This window comes from Cynocephalus volans, chromosome 7 (genome assembly GCF_027409185.1).
Source record: "Cynocephalus volans isolate mCynVol1 chromosome 7, mCynVol1.pri, whole genome shotgun sequence".
Classification (NCBI taxonomy): domain Eukaryota; kingdom Metazoa; phylum Chordata; class Mammalia; order Dermoptera; family Cynocephalidae; genus Cynocephalus; species Cynocephalus volans.
This window is the reverse complement of record NC_084466.1, coordinates 105362393-105385578: the sequence shown is the minus strand read 5'-3', so window position 1 is coordinate 105385578 and position 23186 is coordinate 105362393. Positions and strand designations below refer to the sequence as shown.

Below are 23186 nucleotides of genomic sequence, written 5' to 3'. Positions count from 1 at the left end.
AGCCGTAGCATTCACAGAAGACTTCTTTTTCAAGGGTGGCAGGACAGTGTCTCTGTCTTCAGGAAGGTCTAGCCTTCCCTTAAGGGCTTTCACCTGATTAAGCTAGACCCACCCAGGGTAATCTCTCAATTAACTCTAAAATCAACCAGTTTGGAACCTTATTTATAACTGCAAATTCTCTTTATCTTTGCCCTATAATGTAACCTAATTGTGGGAGTGATATCCCAACACATTCCCAGGTCCTGTGCACTCAAGGGAAGGGGATTGTACGATGCACGTATACCAGGGTCAGGAACCTTGGCAGCCGTTTTGGGATCCTGCCTACCACAGAGCCAGAAACTGCCCTCCTAGTGTGAGGAGAGGCTGTGACTGCTGTTTCACCCCATCTCCTCTGGAGCTTCTGCTCCTGTGGGGTCATTGTTTTCTGTCATGTGTCCTTTTGTCCCCACCCCCAACAACAGTCCCCCTGCGGGCAAAGCCTCCATCCTCCTCCCCTAATATAGTCAACTCTTTATAGGCTGACTCTGCCAGGCATGGGGAGGTTCAAAGCCAATTTTAGAGATGTTCTAGGAGTGTTATCGAACTCAGGTCCGGCCGCCTGCCTCCTTGAGAAGGAAAAATAAAAAAACTCAGAAGTCAAATGGTTGGTGTTAGAAAAGCACATGTATTGGGCCGGCCCGTGGCTCACTCGGGAGAGTGTGGTGCTGATAACCCCAAGGCCACGGGTTCGGATCCCATATAGGGATGGCCGGTTGCTCACTGGCTGAGCGTGGTGCTGACAACACCAAGTCAAGGGTTAAGATCCCCTTACCGGTCATCTTTTTAAAAAAAAAAAGAAAAGAAAAGAAAAGCACATGTATTCAGCTGAAGGAGATGGTAGGCTATCCCATTGCAAAAATTTAGATTTACTGAGGGGTTTTTAAAGGAGGGTGTGGGGAAAATAGGATAATTTGGTCAGGCTCCTGTGGACCTGAACCCCTTCCCCCACCCTTAAATATTAACTGACTAGCTTTTCTGCTTCTGTAATTAGCTTGTGCAAGGTTTTACAAGCCCCTGCAGGTGGGACTTTCTGGTAAGGGCAGATGAAGGACTTCCCAAACCACCCAAAGTTCACCCAGTTCCGGGAAGGGCCTAACCACACAAGGGGTGGGCTGTTGGGCGATTCCCCTGTTCCTTGTCTGTATACCACCCCACTGAAAGCCACCAATGAATTTAAAAGTCACCTCAGGTGACCAATAAGCTGTATACAACTCATCCTGCTGCCAAAGTCTGCCTACCAAACTGTATAAAAAGTGCTCGTGTTAAGAGCTTGGGGTCGCTTTTGTCTTGAAGACTGAGTGACCCCAGCATGCTGGAATAAACTCCTCTTGCTTGATTGCAGCAGTCTCTGTCTCATGGTCTTTGTGAGGTGAGCCATCCCGATGTGTGGGATTTGTGCACGGTGCGCAGGTCTTACACTCCCTCCACATTTCTTGTAAATAAGTTCTGTGTGGGTGGAGTTGGTATGCATGCACACCCCTGTATCTTTCTAATTAATTGCTTTTGTGTGTTCTGCAGTTTGCAAGCAGGCTGGCAGCAGAGAGCTTGCATCTAACACTACAGCATGTTTATTCTGCTGGCAGCTGCTCATTTTCAGTGTTTCTTTGGACCTTGCCGGTAGCAATTGAATTTCTGAGTTTCTCCTTTGTACTGCCTAGCTCCTAGATGTGTGTGTGCTGAATAAAGACTATTTCTTCTTCAACCAAGGCTCCAAGGACCTTTTTGCCGGTTACCTAGCTCATAGACCTACGTGTAAAGGGTTTGTGAACAGGCTCGAGGGGTCTGTGAGGTTCAGACCCTAGCCCTAGCACTACAGGGGGGCTGAGGGAATGGAATGTGGAAGGTGAAAAGCAGGAGAGAAGGAGACGTGAGCAATGAGCAGTTCGTGTCTATGGGTCAGGTACAAGGTCACGTATCGCCAAGGCCTCGTCTGGTTTCTGTTCTCATCTTCACTATTATCTCAGGACCCTGCAAGATTTCGATTTGCTCTGGTGTACTTGGCTGGTGCCCAAGGTCAGCTTCCGGTCATTTGGCCTTGATCATTTCTCAAAAACTCTACAAGTCTCAAAGAAACAACTATTAGCTTTGCAAAGAACTAATTAGCTTCTCGGCCTTGTTTTCCTACCTAGTGAGCAAGATAAGAATGTCAAGGGATGGGAAGAAAGAGTGGAGAGAAAAAAAGGTCGTTTAAAAAATCCTCCCCCTCCCCCAACCCCCTGCGGCCCAGGCAGTTTTAGGTCCCAACATGGCTTCAGTCCTACTCACTCCAACATGCAGTTTGCACCCTTCCTCAGAGTAACTTCTGAATCAAAGAAGACACTTGCTTCTCTGTTTGCAAATGGGTCATTCTCATTGTCCTGTCAGTCTCCTTTCCTGTCTTACCTCAGGCTTGTCAACTGTCTCTGAGGGGTAGGTGGTAGGTGCTGATGCTTGCAGTGGGGTAGGCCAAACTGCAGGTTGACAATAGTGTTCCAGAAGTGCTACTGCTCAGGGTCTGTTTTAGGTTTCCTCCAGAAGAACTAGGAAAAGATGCAGTCGGTGAATTGCGGAACTACAGGTCTGCCACTCACAGCCATTCACTCTTCCTGAAACAGCCTCGTCATTACCCCACCTCCAGCAGACCCGAGGCCCAGCTCCAGCGCCACTGCCTCCACTGTCCTCTTCTGCTCAACAGCTGGAAGAACCTCTCAGCTCCCATGGAACTATCCTTATTTCTCTTTAATACTACTTTTCACCTCATTCATGATTTTATACCTCAAATAGACTCTCATCATTACCCAGGAAACCAATCATTTTTCTCTTAGGTTGACTTTCCCACTCTGGGGCTTTCTTTTCAGATGAACTCTATCCCCTCTGCTCTCAGTTAATGATTCACCTCATGTTTCATTTTTTTTTCTAAAGGCAGCAATTGGCCTCAAATTCCTACATTTTCTCCATGAGCAATCTACACAACTATGTTTATGTGTTTATCATTCCCTTTTCCTACCAGTTACAATGGAGGAAGCATCTTTCCTTCACATGGCCAGTCTCTACTCAGGCACTGAATTCCATTTCTCCTTCACCTTCTCAAGGAACTTATTCGATAGTCACTCCATCTTTGTATCATCTGTTGTCTTCCTACATGCATATTTTCATGTATCTGACTCTGACCCCTTCCACCACTGTCCCATTTCTGTCCTCTATGGGATGTCTTGGGTTTCCCCACTTCACTGGCTCTGCCTCCCTCCTCTACCAGATGTCTAATTGCTGGAATTCCTCAAAACTCAGTCCTAGGTCTGCTGCCCTTTTCTGTATATATGTTCTCCCTGCCAAAATTAATGTCTTCACCTACACATCCCGAGTTTTAGTTTTGTATATCTACCTGCCTACCTGACATATCCACTAGGATGTGTTCAAATAACTAATTAGGAGGCTATTAGGCTGAGGCAGCTCCAAGGTTCTTGGGCTCCTGCTTAAGCAAACTAAAACCCAATTCAATGTAAACAGTGAAACAAAACCTTAGCTTAACCAATCAGAAACCACCAACTAGGGCCGACCCCGTGGTGCACTCGGGAGAGTGCAGCGCTAGGAGCGCAGTAGTGCTCCCACTGCGGGTTCGGATCCTATATAAGGATGGCCGGTGCGCTCACTGACTGAGCGCGGTGTGGCCGGTCACAAAAATGACAAAAAAAAAAAAAAAAGAAACCACCAACTAATGTCTAATTAGGGACTTCCCACCGGATCATACCCAAATAAGGCAAATGCCTAGCTGTAGTCAAACAAGTAACTACTTTACTCTGCATTCGGCCAATAAAAGCTCACTGCCCACACTGCTGGGGGGAACTCTCTGAACCTCTTCTGGCTCTGAGTGCTTCCAATTCATGAATCCTTCTGTGCTCAAATAAACGCTTCTAAATTTAATTTGTCTAAAGTTTTTCTTTCAACAGATGTTAATAAGTCTCTCAGTTGTATGTGCCATATATTTTGTATTAGTCCCTCCAGACCATTCTCTACCTCTCACTGCCCTGTTCCCTGTCCTTGGAGGATGATTTTTATGGATAACATCAATGCGCTCTCTTGCCTTTGGGCTTCTGGGTGGGTTTGGCCAAAGAACCCAGCATGAGGTCAGAGGAAGAAGAATAGATAAGGTTATTTATTTCCCTAGATCCTCCTAGCAAGGTCATCTCAGTCTGCCATGTCCTTGATTGAAGGTCAGTGCTTCTTCAGAGTATAGTTCTCTATATTTTTTCCTCATTTCAGGTTCTGGTAACCTCTTCCGCCTCTTATCCCTTTCCTCATGGCCTAGAAGTTGTTGGTTTTTCTCATGTGAATACCTAAACTCTGCCCACACCTTTATAAATAGTCCCCTTATAAATAGTCCCTCTCCTGGAATTATCCTATTTTGAGTATGCCATTGATTCCCTACAGATACAATGTCTGTGGTAGGCTGAATCATGGTCACTGAGGATATCCAGGTGGTAATTTGTGGAACCTGTAAATATTACCTTACATGGCAAAGAAACGTTGCATACATGATTAAGTGAGTTTTTAGGCAAGAAGATTATCCTGATTATCTGATGTACCCAATGTAATCACAAGGTTCTTATAAGAGAGAGGCAGAAGGATTTTAGAAGAAAATAGCAATGTGATAAAAGCAGAAAGAGGTTTGAAGATGCTATGCTTCTGGCTTTGAGGATGGAAGAAGGGGTTGTGAGTCAAGGGATGCAAAGAATGTAGCTCCAAAGGCTGGAATAAGAAGGGAGCAAGGCACTGCTTATGCCTTGGTTTTGGTGTGGCAAAACCATTTTAGAATCTTGGCCTCCAGGACTGCAAGAGAATATATTTCTGTTGTTTTAAGCCACTAAATGTGTAGTAATTTCTTACAGCTGCCATAGGAAACTAATACGGTGCCCAAATAGAACTTTTGATTTCCCCTGCTAATCAGCTTGTTCCTATCTTTTCCGCCTGATTGTTTAATCTAGAGACTTGATCTCCTACATTTTCTGTGCTCTTTACTTCCAATCCATCACTAAGTCCTCTCAACTCCATGCCCCCAAATATATCTTGGATATATCTACTTCTCTTCCAAACAGCTTCTGGCACATGGTAGAAACATGTAATAACTATGTTAAAAGTGAATACACGAATGATTCTTTCCTGCCACCATAATTAGTCTAAACTGCCACAATTAGTCTTAGTTCTTTTACCTTAGTCCCCGTACAATCTATTCTTTACATTGCAGGGAAAATAATCTTTTAAAAACCGTAAATTAAAGCAGATTACTTTCAAACTAAGAATCCTTCACTTATTTCCCAATGCACTTTGAATAAAATCCAAATGCCTCATTAGGCAGTACAAGGCCATCTATGTTCTGGAACTTGACCACCTCTTTTGCCTCTCTCCTGCATCCCAAGGATGCTGCAGCTTTTTTTGTTGTTGTTCAGCTTTAGAGTTGTGGTATTAGACATCTCCTTAGTCAGTCAGCCTCTTTGCTTAGCTGGCTGTTTAAGGTTTCATCTTAAAAGTCATGCCCTCTGAAAAGCCTTCTTTCATCACCCAATTCCACATCGGTTACTCTCTATCACAATTTCCTATCTGTTTCCTTTGCAGCATAATTCACAACTATTTGTCAGTGAATTCCATGACAGAAAGAACCTATCACAGTGGCCTGGCGTAGTTAAATGAATCAAATACTATATTTGGCTATTTGTAAACCATATTACTTTCCTTATTTTATTTTCCCAGATCCTTCTTCAAGGAACCATATTATTTTATTAGTTTGTCAGCTACTTGAGGGCAGAGTCCTGAATCATTCACATTAGTCAACCTCCAGGGGGACTTAGTCTAATACATGGTTTACCATTGGTCAAATCTGCTTTTTGAAAAACATTAATCAAGGTACAAGGATAAAGGTGGGAATGGGAGGGCAAGAGAGGGTGTAGCTAAGCAGATTGGATCTGGAAAAAAGTCAAGACGGAAGGAAATGGGAGAAGCCGGGCTGGCCCATGGCTCACTCCAGAGAGTGTGGTGCTGATAACACCCAGGCCGTGGGTTCGGATCCTATATAGGGATGACCGGTTCGCTCACTGGCTGAGTGTGGTGCTGACAACACCAAGCCAAGGGTTACGATCCCCTTACCGGTCATCTTTAAAAAAAAAAAAATGGGAGAAGCCAATAACAGAAGACAACCAGGCTACACCTCCTCACGTGACGTCAGAGTAGGCTTACAGAGCGGGAGACGCTTCTTGCGAGAGGAGGGACTGGCCGCGCGGAAGCGTACGTCAGCCGGTGCCCCGCCCCGCTGAGCTGCCCCGCTCCCCGCGCTCTCTCCTCTTGAGCCAGCCTCCCGCGCGCGTGACGTCACGACGCCTGCGTGGCCGCGGCGGAGGCGCAGGGGGCGGGCCCGCGGCGCGGCGCCGGAGGAGGAAGTGGTGTGGTTGTTGCTCCCTCTGCGCCCACCGAGGGCTCCCTGGGCGCGGAGAGGGGCCGCCGTCTCCCCCGGTCTGTCGCGCTCCCCTTCTCCTCCATGTGCCGCGGTGCCGCTGCTCCCCTTCCTCAGGCCGCCGCTTACCCCGGGGTCTATGGAAGTAATGGAAGGACCCCTCAACCTGGTGAGTGGCCCGCAGAGGCTCGCGTGCGCCTGGGGTGCCTTTGCCTCAGGAGTCCGGCCCCGTCCCCGGCGTGCAGGCTGACCATTGAGGCCGGGAGGCGGGTTTGACGGAGGTCGCATCAGAGGTTGGGGGGCGCCGGCAGGTCCTGGCCGCGCAGCGGCTCCGGGAAAGTCGCCTCAGACTTTATCCTCCTCAGGGATCCCCGGGAAGCCCCTGCCGCCTCCGGGCGCCCCCTGCCTCAGCGCCCCGGGCAAGAGGATGCCCCCAGCCGGGGCTGCCACCTCCTTTCCTACCGGGGGAAATGCCTCCAAGCGCCACGTAGCCACCTCCCTGCAGCCTGGAGAGGCACTGAAGCCGTCCAGGACAGAAGTGGTGTCTAATACTGACTTTAACTTGTAACATAGCAGACCTGAGTCTAGGCCTCCTCACTTTGGAGAGGTGGAGTAGTATCCCCCCTCACCCCCATTTATCTCTTCACCCATTTCTCCATGCAGTCAGATGCGTAAACAGTTCCATCTCCCCAAGTGAATTAGAGACAGCTGGAAAAAGATCCGTCCCCGTTTTTAGCTCAGTTTCATCACTTTAGGCAATAGATATTTGCCATCCTCAGAAAAAGTGCTGGTGGCCTACTTCCTTATTAGGTTTTAAGGCATTTTTGTTTAAAAAAAACAAAACAAAACGAAAAAAACCACCAATAAACAGGAACCTCGTGTTCTTTCCAGACTGGCCATCGCATCTTTTGGTTTCCCAGAGAGAGCACCACCCATTTTGGATATAAAAGTCAGATTACTTAAGGTTGCAGACGGGAAGAATTTTTAAGTCACAGATTCGCAATTCATTTGCGATGGTGGGATTGGAAAAAAGAATTGTAGGGAATTCGTATATCACATTGGAACTCTGAAGTGCCCTGGAAGAGTCCTGAGCTGCTTCAAACGTCTCTGTAGAGGAACAGTAGAGCCTGGTTGTTTACGAGTATAGAGTCTGGCCCCCTAGTGCTTGGGTTTGAATTCTGGCTTTGTCACTTAATAGCTGTGTGACATTGGGCAAATTACTTGACCCCGCTCTGTTTCACGTTTGTTGTGATGATTATAGGAGTAGGTGTAAAGCCCTTAGGACTGTACTCGGACGTAGTACATCGTAAGAGTTAAATTATTACAACAAGACCATAGCTCTTCATTTAAAATCTCACTCGTAGGATAAAGGTTTAGACGGTTTAGACGTGTTGAGCTTTAAAAGCCTAAGATTCGAGGATCTAGAGCTGTGGTTCCAAATCACTGGAGCCAGGTTAGCTGCTCTGAGAAGCCCCTCCCAGTTTTATTAAATTGGGCCCTGTCTCCACTGGTAAGAGTTGTTTTACACTTAAGGAGAATTGGACTACATTTATGAGGGTTCTTTGGGCCAGTATGGGCACATGTTTATGAGTTTTTAAAAACTTGGGAAATATCTTGCACCTTTCTTGTTTTTAAGGTGACATATAGTTTGTAATGAAATACAATGGATGGCTCAATACTGAAACTTCACAGGAATAACCAGCCATTTACAAAGTGCTTCAAAGTTCAAGTGTCCTTGCAAAATGACCATTGGTTCCGTTCCAGTTAGCTTCACTTTGTTTGGCTGCGACATAATCCCAGCCAACTGCCCCACAAGTGTGTGGTGACTTATGAGAAGGCTGGAACTGAGTGACAGTTGTAAATCGAGCAGCAGAATCCCCAGTTTAGGAAAAATTAGTTAAATAGTGGCAATAGTATTATCTTTTTATAGAAGAAGAATTTTGAAAAGAGTCCTGGTAAGCAGGCTAGCATAATTCCATAATCCAGCTATAAAATTTATGAGAATAAGTATCAGAAATTTGTCATCTTGAATTCTTAAACCATTTGAGATTTGAGAGATCTGATTTTCAGCTTAGCCATTTATTGAAAGATAACAGTGGAACAGAAATTAACATTTAGTAGAATGATTTTTAACTATGCTACTAAGTACCAATGACAGGCCTCTGTTCCTCAAGAGTTATCCCTCAGTTTTAGAAGAGTGGGGTTTTTTGAGGACTGTCACATTCTTTTATGTCAGCAGACATCTAACTTAGAATCTGGTTGACCCAACATGACATGTAGTTTTCAAATGCTATGTTTTAATGACTGCCTTTGAAAAGTATATACAGGCTTTTCCTAATGACATCATAGTGTAGTCCAAATTCTATAGTACATAGATTTATAATCATGTGTCCTCAGATCATCCGTGGAATTTAGTAAGAACTGTTCCCCGTTTTACAGATTATATAGGTCTAGACCGAGAGAGATTAAGTAACTACTTAGGTGAGTGATTCAAATACACTCTGTATCACAACTTATTTTGATATCATGACCTCTTTCTAGCAGTGCTTCCATGTGAATGTACTCATCATTTTCATTTCAATGTGGTCCATATCCTGAACTGTCAATTGTTTCAGTATTTAGTGCTCTGCTCTTGTATTAATTCTTTTATACAAAGAATTAATAAGTTAATTCTTTGTATAAAAGAATTTGCAGTAAGGGCCTGTAGGCTTATTTCTTCACAGTGAATTTTTAAGATATGGAAGAAACTAGTTTGAAATATTCATTTTAACATATAGTACAGATGTGTTCTAGTTCTCTGGTTTTTGAAGTTGGTCAAAAGAAAAATAAGATAAATCATACTTCCATTGAAGAAGAAAATAGCTAGTCTTTGGACTCTGAATAAGTTTGTTTCATCAGGTTGGTTTGTTTTGTTTTGTTCTCTTTCATTTTGTCAATTTTTAACATGGGAAAATTGTAACTTATAAAATTAGTGTATCCTTAGGCATTTCTTTCAATATATTTAACTTTAGCAATGTGAGTGCTGGTAACAAATGTCAAAACGTGCATGAGGTAATTTGTAGTTCTTTGGTTTATTTGCTGCCCATTTGGGACGTGATGTCATCTTAATTTACACATGACTGTTGCTCATGCTTTGTTTACCTGTGCTGCAAAGGACAGGGTTCATGTGACTGCATGGCCACAATTATTTTCTGCGTTTGGCCCTTAAGAATGCTGAGAATATGTTTGTTGAGTAACTGGGCTTCTCTCTAGAGTGGTCAGTTCTCACATCACATGGGATAGTTGATGAAGCCTTTTGCTTTCATGCTCCTCATCTAAGAAAAAGAATCAGATATCATCGTCCAGGGAATGGCCTTGTATATACCTGGAGTCTTTGTAACTATTCCATGTTAATTATATTGGCAGTAAAATCTTTTAAAGTAAGAATTAAAACTATTTTATCCCCTTCCTTGTTGCCCTGATAAATTCCAAGGAAAACCCATCCTATGTCAGAAGCTAGGCTCGTCTTAATGGAAGCGCCCTGGGAAAAGTCAGTAGAGCACTAAAATATATCCAGTAATTACTGAGTGGTGGTGGGTTTGGCATCACACACTTTACATATATTATTTATCTTGTTTTCTTAATAGCTGTATGAGATATTCCCCCGTTTTTACAGATGAAGACTTTGAAATGCAGAATAAGTGGTGATAGTGGGTTTTGAAAGCAGGATTCTAAATAAAATATTGATGTTTGCCCATGTGTTTTGACTATGATCCACAGTGAGAATTTTTTATAGAATGACAGATAACACATACATATGTGTATATTACTGCAGAGCTGCTACATTATGGAAGGTGCCTTTTGGACTTATACTTCATATATTTCACCAAAAACAGACTAAAACTTTTTGCTATATATGATGCACTTCAATCTTTACTATTATATTTTTTTAAAATGCTAGTGGTAACCCACTAAATTGATTTCACAACTCACTAGTGGCTTGCATCCTGTGATTTGAAAGATACTGCACTAGACTCTTACTGTCTTCATAGCAGATGGTGCCAGATTTGAAAAAAAGCAAGCCAAACTAGAAAATGAAGGAAGAAAAAAAAGAGATGCAGACAGAGCTGCATGTGGGAGAAGTTGATCCTTAGACTTAAAATTAAAAAGAGGTATTCCTGGAATTCTCTAACACTCAAGCAGTTGTCTTAACTAGTTGCACTAGTTAGTTAATTCCATGTATTGTTCAGTGATCTTGATACTTGTTTGTAGGAGATTCAGTGAATTAATTAGGAAAGGGTGTGTGTGTGTTAGTCCATTTCTGTTGCTTATAACAGAATACCTGAAACTGGGTGATTTATAAAGTAATGCAATTTATTTCTTACAGTTTTGGAGGCTGGGAACTGCAAGGTCCCGGGGACACATTTGGCAAGGGCCTTCTTTTTGGGGGTGACTCTACAGAGTCTAGCAGCAAGTAGGATGTCACATGGCAAGAGAATGGCCTGAGCAAGAGTGAGAGAGCTAACCTCACTTGCTGTGCTTTTAAAGCGATCAGAACCATGCTCATTATATCATGAATGGACCAATCCATTCATGAGGACAGAGTCTTCACAATCTAATCACCTCTCAAAGGCCCCATCTTTCAAATACCATAATTGGATTTCCCACTCTCTTAAAACTGTTACAATGGGGATCAAGTTTTCAATACATGAACTTTGGGGGGACACATTTAACCCATACCAGGGAGTGAATGAGGTTTCTCCTTTGCTCCAATGGAAGACATATGTTAGATTTCTCTCTACCTTCTTTTTGGTATTGTGTTCCTTTTTTTTCCATCTTTACATACAGCTTTCCTGAAGGACACAGAAATAAATAAACTGAAAGTTATAGAAGGCAATGCTGTTTTCTTTTGAGAAAGAAGACAGTTTTGAACCTATATTTTTAAAGCAGTTAGCATATAGAAGCAGAAAGTACTTTTCAGTGAGGATAGTCACTTAGTAACCTAGTTGTAGTTGTTAGGATTTTTGTTGATTACAGATAATGGAAGCCCACTTCAAATTAGCTTAAGCCAAAAGGGATAATTTAATGGACTCTCCAAAGAAAGGTGCAAGAAGGAGAGGGGTACAGCTTAGGTGGGTCTGAGAACATATGGACCTTGACACTCAGACATAGTCAGGATTCTCCCTCTCTTCTCTGCCTCTTCTGGCTGGACAAGCATCGTTCCTCTCTCCAGAAGAATGTTTCTGCCTGGCTAGCCACTGAATGTCATATTAGTTATAACCACTTGAAACTTTCTTGACGTACTCTCTGGTCCTAAGTTTGAAAATCTGGGTGAAGGGATTCTTTGGGTGTCCAGGGGACAAGATGGTGTAAGAATATACAAGTCTATGGAATCATGTGGTTTACCTAGGAAGAAGAGCAGTGCAAGGAAGAAGGTGGGACTGCTTTATTTGGAATTATCCGAGTAACATTTATGAACCTATTACTTTTAATGGCTGTAATCTTACCAGGAACAGTACTTACAGAGAGATCAGTTTTAGTATGTGAAATCTTTAAAAATTGTTTTAAAAATAAGAATTACTATCAAAATAAGTTTACAACAATATCTCCAGTTTTTAAAAAATGCAGTGTAGTCTAGTTTACTCAACTCCTTTGTCAACTTGATGGCAGATACCTTCAATACTTTTGTCTTTCATAGTGCTTAGCACAATTATGGGTTTGTCAAGTACCGTATACCAGGCACTTTTAACTAGTATAATTTTGATATCAGCTCTCATTTTAGAGGTGACAAAACTGGGGCAGATAGTTAAGAAAGATAAGTTCCTGTGTCTAGTAAGTGTTCAAGCCTGGATCTGAAACTAGGCAGTCAAGTTCTGTCCAGTTTGCACTTTCTGGGAGTCTAATAAGAACTTTGTAGGAACTGTACCTTTTTTTTTTTTTTAAATAGAGGATTTAATTACTGTGGTGCCAGATTACGTAGAGTAGGTGTGTGTTTTTATTGGGATCAGTAATATCTGGGACTATCACAAGATTAAGTCCTGAATTGTCAGAGTGCTGAGAGATTAGACTTTACATGGGGGAATGTGGAGACCCGTGAGCTCCTACTCTCACTGCTTGCGAACTTTTTTTTTGGTGTTCAGCGTGTCAAGTAACAATTTATTCTGTTATCACAGAGCTTGAAGTTTAATTAGGGAACTACACGAATATTCATAGCACAAGGTAGAAAGTGATTAAAGTCATCAGAGACACACACATCATGTAGACATAGTATTAGAGTGAAGTAACCTCAGAGAGCATCTAGTTCCTGCTTCTCAAAATGTGTCCAAGAGCTACCAGCTTCAGCTTCACCTGACTGTTTAATGGGTGGTTATGGGCATGGTTCTGATGGCTTTATAAGGAGAGCAAATAAGCAGGTTAGATCTCTTGCTCCACCCATTCTTGCCATGTGACACCCGGAATCTCTGTGGAGCATCACCACCAAGAAAAAGGCCTGCACCAGATGTGCTCCCTGGACTGTGCACTTCCCAGCCTCCTAATTGTAAGAAATAAATTACATTTCTTTATAAATTACCCAGTTTTAGGTATTCTGTTATAAGCAACTGAAGTGGAGTAATACACTAATTGAAGAATAAAAAGCCTCTGAAATAATTGAAAGGGGTGATCTTGCCTTTAAGTGTTGCTTGTTTCTTTACAAAAATAGAAGTGGAGGAAATGCAGATAGCGTGCATTGCTGGAACTGCGGTTTTCTACTTTTGTCTCCACCTGTTTTAACACTGCGTGTGATCTGCAAACATGCCCAGAATACTGTATCTAGAATCTCAGTTGCAAAAGTAAATTCTCTGAAGTATTTTTGAGGTGTCTATAGCACTTTTCTTGAAAAACATTCAAGAGAAATCATCTTATACCTAACAGACAGAACAGATTTGCTTTTCACTTTTAAGTGATATAAACAACACATGACATAAAATTCACCCCTTTAACAATTTTTAAGTGTGCAGTTTAGTACTGTTTATTCGCAATGTTGTGCAACAAATCACCAGAAGTTTTCATCTTTCAAAACTGAAATTATACCAGTTGAACAACTACTCCCCACCCTACCCCCTGTAATGGTAAATTGTTCCACCATTCTACTGTACTATTTCTATGAGTTTGATTACTGTGGATACCTCATGTAAGTAGATTCGTAGGGTATTTGTCTTTTTATGACTGGATTATGTCACTTAGCATAATGTCCTCAGAGTTCATCCATTTAGTAGCATGTGTCAGAATTTCCTTTTTAAGACTGAATAATATTCCATTGTGTGTCTGTACTGCATTTTATTTATCCATTTATCAGTTAATGGATGTTTGAATTGCTTCCTCCTTTTGGCTATTTTGAATAATGTTGTTATGAACATGGGTGTACAGTGCTTGTTGGGTTTTTTAAGTTTTGCTAAATTGTGAGTTGGTTAGTGAGGAAAACATTACTCTATTTAGAAGACTTTAGCTGATGATCTCTGGCTTTCTCCCTGCCAGCTAAATATGACCCCATCAGTCTGTTTGGCCTCCTTATGTAAGAGAGAGGAACATATTCACAGAGTTGTAGTGAAAGCAGGTAAAATAATGTACATTAAAGCTTTTTTGAAATTCTTAAAGTGTAACACAAATGTAAAAAGGCCAGTGGCTACTTATTTAATCCATTTACTTTTATATTCAGGGGCACTTAAGTCATTTACTTTTTTTTTTTTTTTTTTAAAAAGATGACCGGTAAGGGGATCTTAACCCTTGACTTGGTGTTGTCAGCACCACGCTCACCCAGTGAGCAACCGGCCATCCCTATATGGGATCCGAACCCGTGGCCTTGGTGTTATCAGCACCACACTCTCCCGAGTGAGCCACGGGCCAGCCCTAAGTCATTTACTTTTAGAACTTCTGAGTTTGTCTTTATTCAGGTGTATTGTACCTGAAAAAAATCTTCACTATAATGTTAAATATTGGTATCATTAATTCCTCACCTGTACAAAGTACAGGTTTTTAAAATTTTAAAAGTAAATTGTAACTTTAATGTAAGGAAAGAATGAGTTGATACAAGAGAAGTTTCGATTTTACTACTCGATAAGTCATTTTCTGATTATAGTTTTTAAACTATACAGACTAGTGAAAGTTTACAAAATAACTCGTTTTAAAAGGAGCTTGTTGAAAATCAAGAAAATATAGATTTTGAGTAACAGTCAGTGATTGTGATTAATCTTTGAAGAATGGAAGAATGTGGGTCACTGAAGGAGCTAAGTGCCTTGTGTTAACCTTGACAGGGTTTCTTGGTAGAACTGATAGAAGTTCCACTTCCTTTCAGATGCTGTAGTCCCAGGCTCTGCTCATTACATTTCCCCACTTATAGATATAGCTGTAGTTTGATGTATGGCAACAAACGGCATTATTTATCTTCTTAAAAAGGTGGTGATTGTTGTTTTTAAAGTCACGTTTTATTTTATAATTCAGACAAACTTAGGAATGTTTGTCTTTCTAGGCTCATCAACAGAGCAGACGAGCAGACCGTTTATTAGCTGCCGGAAAATACGAAGAGGCTATTTCTTGTCACAAAAAGGCTGCTGGTGAGTATTCTTTTTAAGAAATACTAAGCATAAAACTGAAGAACAGTTTCCTTTTTTTTTGGCATCTGGCCAGTGCAGGGGTCCAAATCCTTGACCTTGGTGTTATCAGTGCCGTGCTTGCCCAAGTGAACTAACTGGCCAGCCCTGAAGGGGTTTCTTTTCCCAGTTTCTCTTAACACTTCAGTTTAGAATGAAAGTCATAACAGAAATGATGTGTATTGCCTGGCATATGCAGAGTTGACCCTGCTGACCCACTGGAACATCAGCTTTGATTATTTTTCAAGAGTGTGTGTTTGATTTCCCAGATCCTCTTGACCCAGTCTTTCTGAATCACAAAGATGGCATAAATGCCATGCTGGTAAACAATTCCTGGACACTGTTCTCAGAGCCTGAAGATCCCTAAAGACAGAAGCTGATTGCAAGAAGTCTGCCAGTTCATCTTAGTTATCATAAAAAAGGAGTCTGGGTTTCAAACAGTTGGCCATTTCAGGTTCTGAAAGAAATAATTAATTCCAAACAATTCATTTCTCACTGAGTTTGTTTTCTAAGATGTTGATAATATGAAACCTACTAAAGCCCTTTGCCATGTAAAATGTTAGTAGATTTTTCCTGTGGTTTTTCTTTAGCTTGCCATCAGAATATCTCATCTCTTACATGCGTGCCAGCAGTAATGTACTGATGATAGTTTTAACTTAGGTATGAAGTTTAGAGTTGTTGGCTTCTTATCAAAGACCTAATTTTATCTTAGTCAGTCAAGCAACCTAGCATTTATTGAACTCAGAAATAGATCTTGGGGGCCTGTTTTACACAGACCAGTTTCTGTTGGCTCAGTAACAAACCACAAACCTTTGGGGAGAGATGTTTTACTCAGACTGCATTCAAAATGGGCGTAGGCCACCTTAGGTCAAGCCCTAAAGTCTTTCCCTAGACAGTATTTTCCTTTCCCTCTAGGCCAGTGTGACGATCAAAGCTGTATTCTTTCCTTATAGAGACTGCCCCTCCCATGTTATTTTACTGCTAAACTACAGACTGCATGGTGGGTACTGGTTTGTGTAAGTCCTTTTACTTCAGTGATTTTTGCTCACAAGTCTCATTTTTTTAAAGTATAAGTTTTGCCACTGAAGTGTATCCCACGTATCCGTTGTAGGACTGAGCACATAGTAGGTACCTACCTCATAAATCTTTGGGTATTTTTATGGTGACTTTTATAGGGGCTTTGTACAGAATTCAACTTGTCAGCTAGTGCTCTGTAAATCTTTCCTAAACCATATTTTGTTATGAATCAGATTGTTAAATTTGTGATCACTACAAAGACAATATTTAACTATTTAAGAAAACCATGTTGTGGATGAATGCCACAGTGAAGTGACACCTTTAGTTATATAATCCAAAGCGATCATGGTTACACATATATAACATGTTAAAATGGCGTGAGTCAGCATATGTTGTGCACTGAGCTGTAGGATACTATGAAAATAGAAAAGGGAGAAAAGCCATTCCTAACCTAATCCTTGTCTTTGAAGACTTAATACTAATGTTCGGCTTCAAATCCCCCCCCGCCCCCCCAACCCCCACTCTCCCTGCCACTCTATATCCCAGCCTAAATTTTGTGACATTCTCAGGAGTAGAAAAGATAAAGGCAGCCTGTTAGATCACATTAGCTTTAATTATGGAGATAGAACTTAATGTGATTAGTAAATCCCACTGAGCTGATTTGGAGTTTAAACGTGGTTAAAAATAGTCTTGTGTTGTGTTTTAGAGTGGAATTGGAAATTGATGTGCTTGGAATGAGCTCACTGTTTTCTAAATTGACTTACATCTAGGGCTTATAACAGGTGTTTGGGAAGGAATGGATATAGATGTATTCTGAAAGGAAGGGACTTAATTATTTGCAACTTATTTTAGAGATGCGACAGGCAGTGGTCAACATCTGAGAAAATCTAATAGGAAAGCCTGAAATGAGAGAACTTAAGTTCAAATGAAGGGGGCCTTTGTGTCCAGCTGTCAAAGATCAGAGGAGATTCTGAAACTAAAAACTTAACCCTGAGATTACATAGCTAAGAGCTCTATAGCCTCTATACTTTGTAGTGTTCGTTTTGTAAATGTGTTGAAATAAGAGGTTACTTGATTTCTCTTTCCTTTCGGGGAAAGGTGGGATCTACTTTTGAGGTGGACAGTGGCTGAATTAGATGAAACTAAGCATATGAGCATTCATTTGCTGGGTATGCTGGGACATTAGACCAGGAAGGAAAACGCTGCCTAAATCTGGCAGCCCGTGAGGAGGGGAGAGGTCTCCACATTTTCCCAATCTATATTGAAGAAAAAGTAAATTTAAGAAGCCGTAGACTCCCAGGGATTCATCATTGTTAGAAAAATCTGTTGCTTTAAACCCTTGGTTAGCAGCTGTAACTGGACTGGTATAATTCTCTCTTTTCTGTCCCATACAGTCCAGTTCCCTAAGTGAATTTCATTTCTTTCACAGGCAATAACAGAGCAAACTTAAATGAGGAAGTTAGTAATAGCCATTGACAATGCTTAGAACTCAAAGTGAACGTTTCAGAAGACAAGCAGACCTTCGAGTACATGGTATTTCTATGTATTGGATCGAAATTTTGGTTGAAAACGACTCTTAACTCGGACCTTCCCATGAAACTATAGTGACATGAAAGTGATTCTAGAGCATATGATGTAGTCCGGGTATTCAGTCTTTATCATTCAGAGGCAATAATTTGCTGCACAATTTGTGCTTTGGTACCAGTTGAACAGATTCCTGATAGAACAGCAATATATGTTACTATTTTAGGAAGTTACAGGTTTTTCAGATTTTCTTAGTTCCTTTTTTCCATCACTTATTTAATATCCACTTTATTATTTATATATTTGTTTGTTTGTTTATTTAATTTTAGAAGATGACTGGTAAGGGGATCTTAACCCCTGACTTGGTGTTATCAGCACCACACTCTCCCAAGTGAGCCACAGGCCAGCCCTTAATATCCACTTTAAATATTAGCCTTGTGTCATCACTGAAGGAAGCAGTTTAACCAGAATTATTACATTTTTCTGAGATGGATGCTCCTTTCTCAAATTTCTATCTTGGAGGGCATTTGTTTCTGTTGTGAATCTGTGGAACAAATCCATGACCATGCAGTCAGACTGAAACATTTTTTTTTTCCTTTTGAAATAATTTTTTTTTTTTTTTTAATGCCCCAGTTTTAAGATTTAAATGTGGGAGATACTTTAAATGACAGTACAGTTCTCGTTCAATTCTTTGCACTTTGGGATATCCCTGGGTCTCCTTTTCTGTCATGTTTTATAATTTCAAGATTCTACAAAGGGAGGTATTCCAGTTTCTTTAAGCTTGGTTTTGCAAAAACTATTCCATTTGTTAAGAAAGTGGATTTGAGGCAAACTATAGTTCAGACAGGGAGATAAATGTATGCAGGCAAGATGGGACAGATGTCTAAGAAAATTCATCTACATTGTTTCAGAGCAATAGCAGAGCAGATAGAATGTTTTAACAGGTTTAAACATGAGCAAAATGGGAAGTAGTAGTCAGCTATACAGACCTACTTTAGGAAAAAATTGAGGAAAAAAAGTAAGTATGGTAAGTATGGCTGGAGCAAAGACTACATGACCAACTCTTTTTTTTTTTTTTTCTTGGAGAGGAAGCATGTAATTAATCTGTACCTCCAGGATTTTGATAGAACCTAGTAGACAACAATTCTAGTAATGAAATCAGAAAATCATTAAAATATTTGGATTAGGACTGGACAGAAAGCAATGCCTTATAATATCTGCAAAAACGAAGTTAATGTAGTGATGAAAGATACTAAAAAGTTTGTAGAAAGCAAGAGATAAAAAAATGGAAATTAATTCTGCATGATCCGTTATTAATAATACTTGTTATTTATGCCCCACCTTGTTCCAGAAAAGATATAAAATGTGTTACAAAGGGACATGCAACAGAACATAGAATGTGATTAAAAATAAGTACATGAGAAAAGCCATGGAAAGATAAAGTGGAAAGGGACTGGGAGTATAGTTCACAAAATATATCATGAGTTCTCACATATTTATAGAGGGAGAACTTGCCCTTAAGCTTTCTAGCTGTTAGCCCAAAGAGGAAAAGTAAGGATTTTTATATTGACTATTTAAATTCAAACAAATAAAGTCACCCAGGATCTGATCCTAAGATCAGAGAGAAGTTTATTGAAGATCTTCAAAATGACATTGTACTATCTTCAATAACTTCCATACAGTAAATACGTCAACAGGTTCTTCGGGCTTTTGACTACCTTTTCCATAGTAGGTTGATGGCATAACTTAGAAACGGTCCAATAAAAGTAGTTCCAGAATGATGTAGTCCAGGTATTCAGGTGGGTTAAAAGTCATTGAAAATCTCTTGATATTTTTGTGAACATAGTGAGTAATAGGGTTTTGATAGGGTCTTTTGTTTAATTTTAATCCTCCCTAAACCTATTTTTCTGATTAGGCCATCTTTAGTTAATTGTAAAATCTCCAGGAGTTTTAATGAACAGACCTTCAAGGTGGGGTAAGGAATATTTTTACATTTGACTGCTACTAACATCCTCTTTGGAGAAGTTAAGAATGCTATCCTTTTTTTAAAAAATCCCCAATTATAGCAGAATTGCTTATAAGACCAGTTCTCTTTGTGAGGAGTATTAAAACTCTTTCTTTTACCTGCTAATTACAAAATGGCAACACTTACATATTAATGTGCCTCTTTTTTTTTTTTAACCAGCATATCTTTGTGAAGCCATGAAGCTGACACAGTCTGAGCAGGTGAGACATGTTCTTAATATTTGCGACAAGGGTTAGAAAGATTTTCTTGTGGAGATTTGAATTGTGCATAAAACAAAGCATTGTGCCCTTCTCAAAATGCTATAGTCAAATATATATGAAATGAGAAGAGTAGTTCAGGAAGAGAAATCAAAACTAAATGAACTGGGGCCGAGCCTGTGGCGCACTTGGTAGAGTGCTGCGCTGGCAGCGCGGCGACGCTCCCGCCGCGGGTTCGGATCCTATATAGGACTGACTGGTGCACTCACTGGCTGAGTGCCGGTCACGAAAAAAAAACGACAAAAAAAAAAAAAAAAAAAAAACTGAATGAACTGCTGTTGATGTCCCGGACATGGCCTGCAGAAACTATACTTTTTTTCTAGTAGTTACTCACAGATCTCAGATCACCAAACATATCCTTTGGAGACCCCTCTTAGGATGTTTCCTGATCATTAGCTCATATTTATTTGACCATTAGCTCTCAGCAAGTAAGTGGGCCTGGCCAAAGGAAAACCAGTTGGACTACCCTTTGCTTGTCAAAGATAATTTAAATCTGACCAGTTTCCCTCCTTTTTCTTGAATTCTTAGGCAGTTCTGGTACTTTTAAATTTGTTTCACTGTTGGCTTTAAACTGTCTTCTGTGTTTGGAGAGGGCTTGCCTAGGTTTTAAAAATACCTTTATCCAAAGATGATTTCTTGATCATAAAAGTGGCAGGTACCTAGGAGGTACTCAGTAAACATTTGTCTAACTAAATATTTGTCTAACTGAAGTAAAGAGATCATTTCTGTAAGAGTTATCAGAGGCAGGGAGAAACCACTGGTTCCTTGAACAGAAAGTTGTGTTCCATCCCTTACTCCCCTTGACAGTGGAGAACCTACGCAAGATAGCTGCCTACTACAGGCCTGCATTGAGCCTTCTGAACACCCTCTTGGTAGGTAGACTTTCTTTTTAGCTGGTTATAGAATTGTGTCTAAAGAGGGAAGATTTCTGATTTTAAGCTGAGTACAAATGGCATTGCAAAGGGTAAGGCATATTCAGAAAAAGTTCAGTTCGGTGTGTTATTGGGAATAGGATTTCTGATTTTCTGAATAATTTTTTTTAAGTGAATAAAAAACTGTTAGCTTACCTAGAAAGTTCTCGTTATTTTGAAATTTTTTTGAGATTCTATTGAATTACAAACATAGTATATAAATTTAAAGTGTTACTGGGTTATTCAGAAAGGAGGGTCATGGAATAGTATGTATTAGACATTACTAAAGAGACTTAAAGTGTTAAATTCTGTAAATTGTACCTTTCCTTCTGTGTAATAGGCTCATTTATCACTGGAATTGCAAAGGGATAGCCACATGAAACAGCTCCTCCTCATCCAGGAGAGATGGAAAAGGGCAAAGCGTGAGGAAAGATGGAAAGCCCAGCAGAACACAGACAAGGATGTAGCTCCCCATCTTCAGGCATCTCACAAACCCTCTGCTGAGGATGCAGAGGGTCAGAGTTCCCTTCTTTCTCAGAAGAACAGCCCTTCTACAGAGAAACACCTACCTGAAATCCAGGGGGTCTTTGACAGGGATCCAGACACACTACTATTTTTACTTCAGCAAAAGAGTGAGCCAACAGAGCCATATATTGGAAGCAAAGCTCCAAAAGATGATAAAACAATTATAGAGGAGCAGGCAACCAGAATTGCAGATTTGAAGAGGCATGTGGAATTCCTTGTGGCTGAGAATGAAAGATTAAGGAAAGAAAATAAACAGCTAAAGGCTGAAAAGGCCAGACTTCTAAAAGGCCCAGTAGAAAAGGAGCTGGAAGTAGATGCTGATTTTGTAGAAAAGTCAGAGTTATGGAGCTTGCCACCACATTCAGAAACTGCTACAGCCTCTTCAACTTGGCAGAAGTTTGCAGCAAATACTGGCAAAGCCAAGGACATTCCAATACCCAATCTTCCTCCCTTGGATTTTCCATCTCCAGAACTTCCCCTTATGGAGCTCTCTGAGGATATACTGAAAGGGCTTATGAATAATTAAAAGGAAAGGCCATAGAAGAGATGAGAAGAGGATTTCATATAGTAATACAGTTAATCCAGAAAAAAAAAAAAAGGGAAATCCAGTTACAAGGGTAATCCCGGAAATGCTTCATCATCTGGCGTACTGTGGGAGAAGAGGCATTGCCAGGACATGGGAAATAGTCACTGTGAAATATGTCGCGTGTCTGATTGACTGACTCGAGCTAATGATTCCGACTTGGCAGACACTACACTCTTGGAGCTTCACTTTCTCCTGATATAAACCAAATGGCTACCTGGAATAATTTTTCAAGCAGCAATTATTTTTCTTATCTTCAGGGTTAAGATGTATAAAAGTATGTTATGTGTAATTAATCTATAATGCCATAAATGATAATGTAAAACCTAAATAATATGGTAGCCTGAGGGGCTGCCTTGTATTTGAAACATGCTTTCTATCATGTATTGACTGTATGCATTTTGTTATGCACATTTTGTTTGTTTAAATAAGGTGTGTAAGATACACACCTTTCTAGATGAAACTGTATGTGCCACACTTTGCACTACTCATAACATAATGATAACCTCAAGACTATCAGGAGAAATATTTAAATTTCCATTTTATGAAGAAAGGAACCAAATTATTAGTTACGCTTTTTAAAATAAAATTACCAGTTTACATAATTAATCAGGGTGCATTTTAAGTTCTAACTTTGTTTATTGTGTAATGCATCATTTGAAAACACCAAGGAAATATCCTTTGTTTTTAATGATGCATGAGTGGAAGTAATGCTAGTTGGCAGTATTTGATTGTAAGAAATCAATAAAGTAATTGTGTTTTATACCTTTGTTGAATGTGGTTGGTAGTTAAAAAAGCAAAGCCCTGAGTGGCTTCTCTCTGTGTTGTAAATTTTGAATGTGAATTTTAACAGACACTGTCAAATGATTACTTTGGCGTGTCAAGGATTTTTTTCAGTGTTCTGTAGTTCGTTTCCCCTACAACTAGGGTGGAAGAGAGTACAGAAGTTCCTGAGGTTTTAGTGTGTTCCCAGCTTTTTTCTTCACCTCACACATATGGCAAATGCTCAGGGCTGCTCCAGGCTGCGGGCAGCTGTCCCTGGAGCACCTGCCACTCAGTCAGAGCACAGTGGATGGGGAAGCACTGCCTTGTCATTCCCCTCTAGCCAGGCCTGTAATGTTCCCGTGGAGCCTTTGAGTACAAGCCACCAGCTGTGTTTAAAGCATAGATGTACGGTGTGGAGTTACGGGGGTGAGAGAAACACACTGCTCCTGTGAGGGAGCCAAGGACCACCTAATCCTTGGGTTGAGGGGTTAGGGTGGGGCACATGTTCAGTG

At 40.7% G+C, this 23186-nt stretch overlaps 1 protein-coding gene across 2 annotated transcripts; it reads left to right on the top strand.

Moving 5' to 3' along the window:
• Positions 1-6394: 6394 nt before the first annotated feature.
• NRBF2 (nuclear receptor binding factor 2) lies at positions 6395-22672 on the top strand. Of its 2 annotated transcripts, XM_063102473.1 has the most exons (4): positions 6395-6629; positions 14946-15030; positions 19793-19833; positions 21142-22672. In XM_063102473.1, exons 1-4 carry the CDS (start codon positions 6600-6602, stop codon positions 21850-21852), a joined length of 867 nt encoding a protein of 288 aa, XP_062958543.1. In that variant the 5' UTR covers positions 6395-6599; the 3' UTR covers positions 21853-22672. The 2 variants fall into 2 exon arrangements, with proteins under 2 accessions (XP_062958543.1, XP_062958544.1); XM_063102474.1 differs by lacking the exon at positions 14946-15030.
• The last annotated feature ends 514 nt before the right edge of the window (positions 22673-23186 follow it).

Coding starts and splice junctions, on each gene's coding strand:
- NRBF2 (XM_063102473.1), top strand. CDS start 6,600: ATGGAAGTAATGGAAGGACCCCTCAACCTG. Junction 6,630..14,945: donor TGGAAGGACCCCTCAACCTG/GTGAGTGGCCCG, acceptor TTGTCTTTCTAG/GCTCATCAACAGAGCAGACG. Junction 19,834..21,141: donor AGCTGACACAGTCTGAGCAG/GTGAGACATGTT, acceptor TCTGTGTAATAG/GCTCATTTATCACTGGAATT.